Here is a 2,437-nt window from a genome sequence, read left to right as displayed (position 1 = left end):
CTATCCGGGTTGGTTTGTATGTCAATTTTCTTCCCGCTCACTTTGACCTGGCATAACTTTTGAGCAAAAGCGATTCAGAACGAGCAGAAAATAGCCAATGAAAATAGAGATCTTGCGCTTTCCATTGCACCAATGATCACGCTATTTGGACAACTTTTAGAAAAATTCCGCCAATCCAAAAACAATGGGACAACTATTCCGGACCAGAGTAGTAGTAAAAAACTTAAGGGGGTTTCAACCCTCGACCTTCAGGCTTCCATTACAGAACAACACCGCTAATCAGCCGACACATTATGACACTGCATTGTTTACAGTTTTGGCAGCAATTCTTGCCAACAATTAAAAGGCGAATATTTGGTCGTCTCCTCTCTTAATAGGCGTGTGAAGCACATCTATGATGAGTGCAAGCGTGTGAAGCAGACCTGTGCGGTTGTCCAACTTGTCGGCGGAGTCATGAGAGACGGGTCCAGCGCTTCCTATCGCCATGTGCAAGCTTGAGAAGTGGTCCTAGATATAGATATTGTTGAAACAAAATTCTGTGAATTGTTTCGACCGTTAACATGTGCTGTGTAGTGTGAAGGGTTGTGAATGAAATATCTGTGCTGGAGTTGGGGTTCGAATCCCCATGCGTTATCCTAATTTTCAAGTCGTGTGGCAGCTGTGTAGGACGCTTTCCCAGGCACGAAGCCGTCGTCCGTCTTGGCATCGTAGTGGCCGTAGATCATGCTGAGAATTCGGTCATGTGGTTGCGATGGTAGTAAGGAGGACGGAAAGTTTTCTCTTGGACCATCCATCGGGGCGGGAAAATGAGACGAAGTCAGCGACGGCGCAGCCTGGTAGTCTGTTTGACACGTCAAAACGGTGTAGATGGACGGGTCGGGGTGATCGTAGTTGACTGTGTTCATTGTGCAAAAGTGGTCCAAGTTGTACTTGCACGGCACGTAGTTCCCTGCCACGCCACGACGTTGAAGGGCAAGTACGTCATGGCTGCCGAGAACATCTCGTCAGCAAACTTGGTCACGACTGTGTAGTTGCATTAGCGGTCTTCGTACCACGCGGTGGGGTGCACAAAGTCGCGGGGGTTGGCCAAATAGGTTGCACCAATTGGGCCGAGGTCCGGGAGGATAAATTTACACTTCCAAGACGTAGCTGCGGACGGGATCATAGATATCAATGGTGAAGCGGATGCCGCGTGGAAGAACAAGGATTTCGTGTGGGGAAACGAAGAGCTTGTCCATTTCCGTGGAGACATGCGTGGAAATGCATCGTTATTCCAAGTTGTGGCGGCGCTGCATCACGCGAGAGTGTCCTGACCGATGCGTGTCGCCACATTGAATTCTTAGGGGTGTGCACAGTAAGAAAGAATGGAAAAGTGTCCTTTAACGTCCGCGTCACAAACGTAGGTCCCACCGTATGACGCTGAAAGTCGTTGATTGAGAGAGCGATACTTAATGCCTCGAATTCGATTTGTGCTATCGGCACCATCTGCCCGCGAGCCACTCGCGAAAGATCTTGGCGCGGGCGACGCAAAGATAAATAAGAATGACGCGGGCACACTGCTGGTCGTACGGTGCACATGCATCACATCGTGCGTCATAACTCAATGGATTGTCCACGAGTTGGCGCTACGAGAGTCCAGGATGGGCATCGATTGCCCATCTTGGACTCTCCATGCGTTGGAGCCATTCGTTGCTTCAACGCATGTCCACAATATACTCGGGGACGCCTATTTGGAGTCCAAGTGGATACTCGATGCTCCAGGACTCGATGAGGCAGTGCAGCCCACGATACACCATTTTGAGAGCGTCTGTCCAGGTGTGTGTTGCTCAAGAATTGACAATGCACAAAAATAGATGAAGATTGATTATTGATTCGTTTACCATTTAGGACATGAGCAGGGATATTCAACAAAGGCATTTCGATTGCGTCCCTAACAGGGCTGTCGTACTTCTTTCGGGGGTGAAAAGACGTGTCCATCGACGATGTACAGTGAGTGCCAAAAAGATTTCACACGGTTCAGATTATGATCTTGTGAGTCGTATATCTTTTGATTGACTCGGTCGATTTCACAATGGACAATCGTAAACTGCCTCATCGCCATTCTAGATGTGCTATGGAGTTGCCTTGGCACGTTGTGTGCAGAATTGTACGTCCTCCAGAACATTTGCACGACTTTTTGCAGCATTCTACATCTAGAAGTTTGTATCCAAATTCAGGACATTTCGGGGTGTTCCATATATTTTTATTCAAGCTCAACAATATACGACGAACAGTTTCATGATGCGCTACACTACTGCAACATCATTCATTGGTTCCACGAGCCCATCAATGCTGTCAAGAGCCTCAGATCCCGAGACACGAAGCCCACTACCATTTAAACCTACAATTTCGTGGATTCTTTGCTCGTCCTGCAATCGTCTCTCCATCAGATCATAGC

The 2,437-nt window shown here is 48.1% G+C and overlaps 1 protein-coding gene across 1 annotated transcript; it reads right to left on the bottom strand.

Moving 5' to 3' along the window:
* Positions 1 to 635: 635 nt before the first annotated feature.
* H310_02791 (homogentisate 1,2-dioxygenase) lies at positions 636 to 1,165 on the bottom strand (the record flags this gene model as incomplete). The annotated part of the gene is made up of 2 exons (XM_008866427.1): positions 636 to 987; positions 1,053 to 1,165. The coding sequence occupies 2 exons, from the start codon at positions 1,163 to 1,165 to the stop codon at positions 636 to 638; spliced, it is 465 nt and encodes a 154-aa protein (XP_008864649.1).
* Between the last annotated feature and the right edge of the window lie 1,272 nt (positions 1,166 to 2,437).

This window comes from Aphanomyces invadans, assembly GCF_000520115.1.
Source record: "Aphanomyces invadans strain NJM9701 unplaced genomic scaffold supercont1.4, whole genome shotgun sequence".
Lineage (NCBI taxonomy): Eukaryota > Oomycota > Saprolegniomycetes > Saprolegniales > Verrucalvaceae > Aphanomyces > Aphanomyces invadans.
Note: the sequence above shows the minus strand (reverse complement) of the source record. Positions and strands in the feature narration are given on the sequence as shown.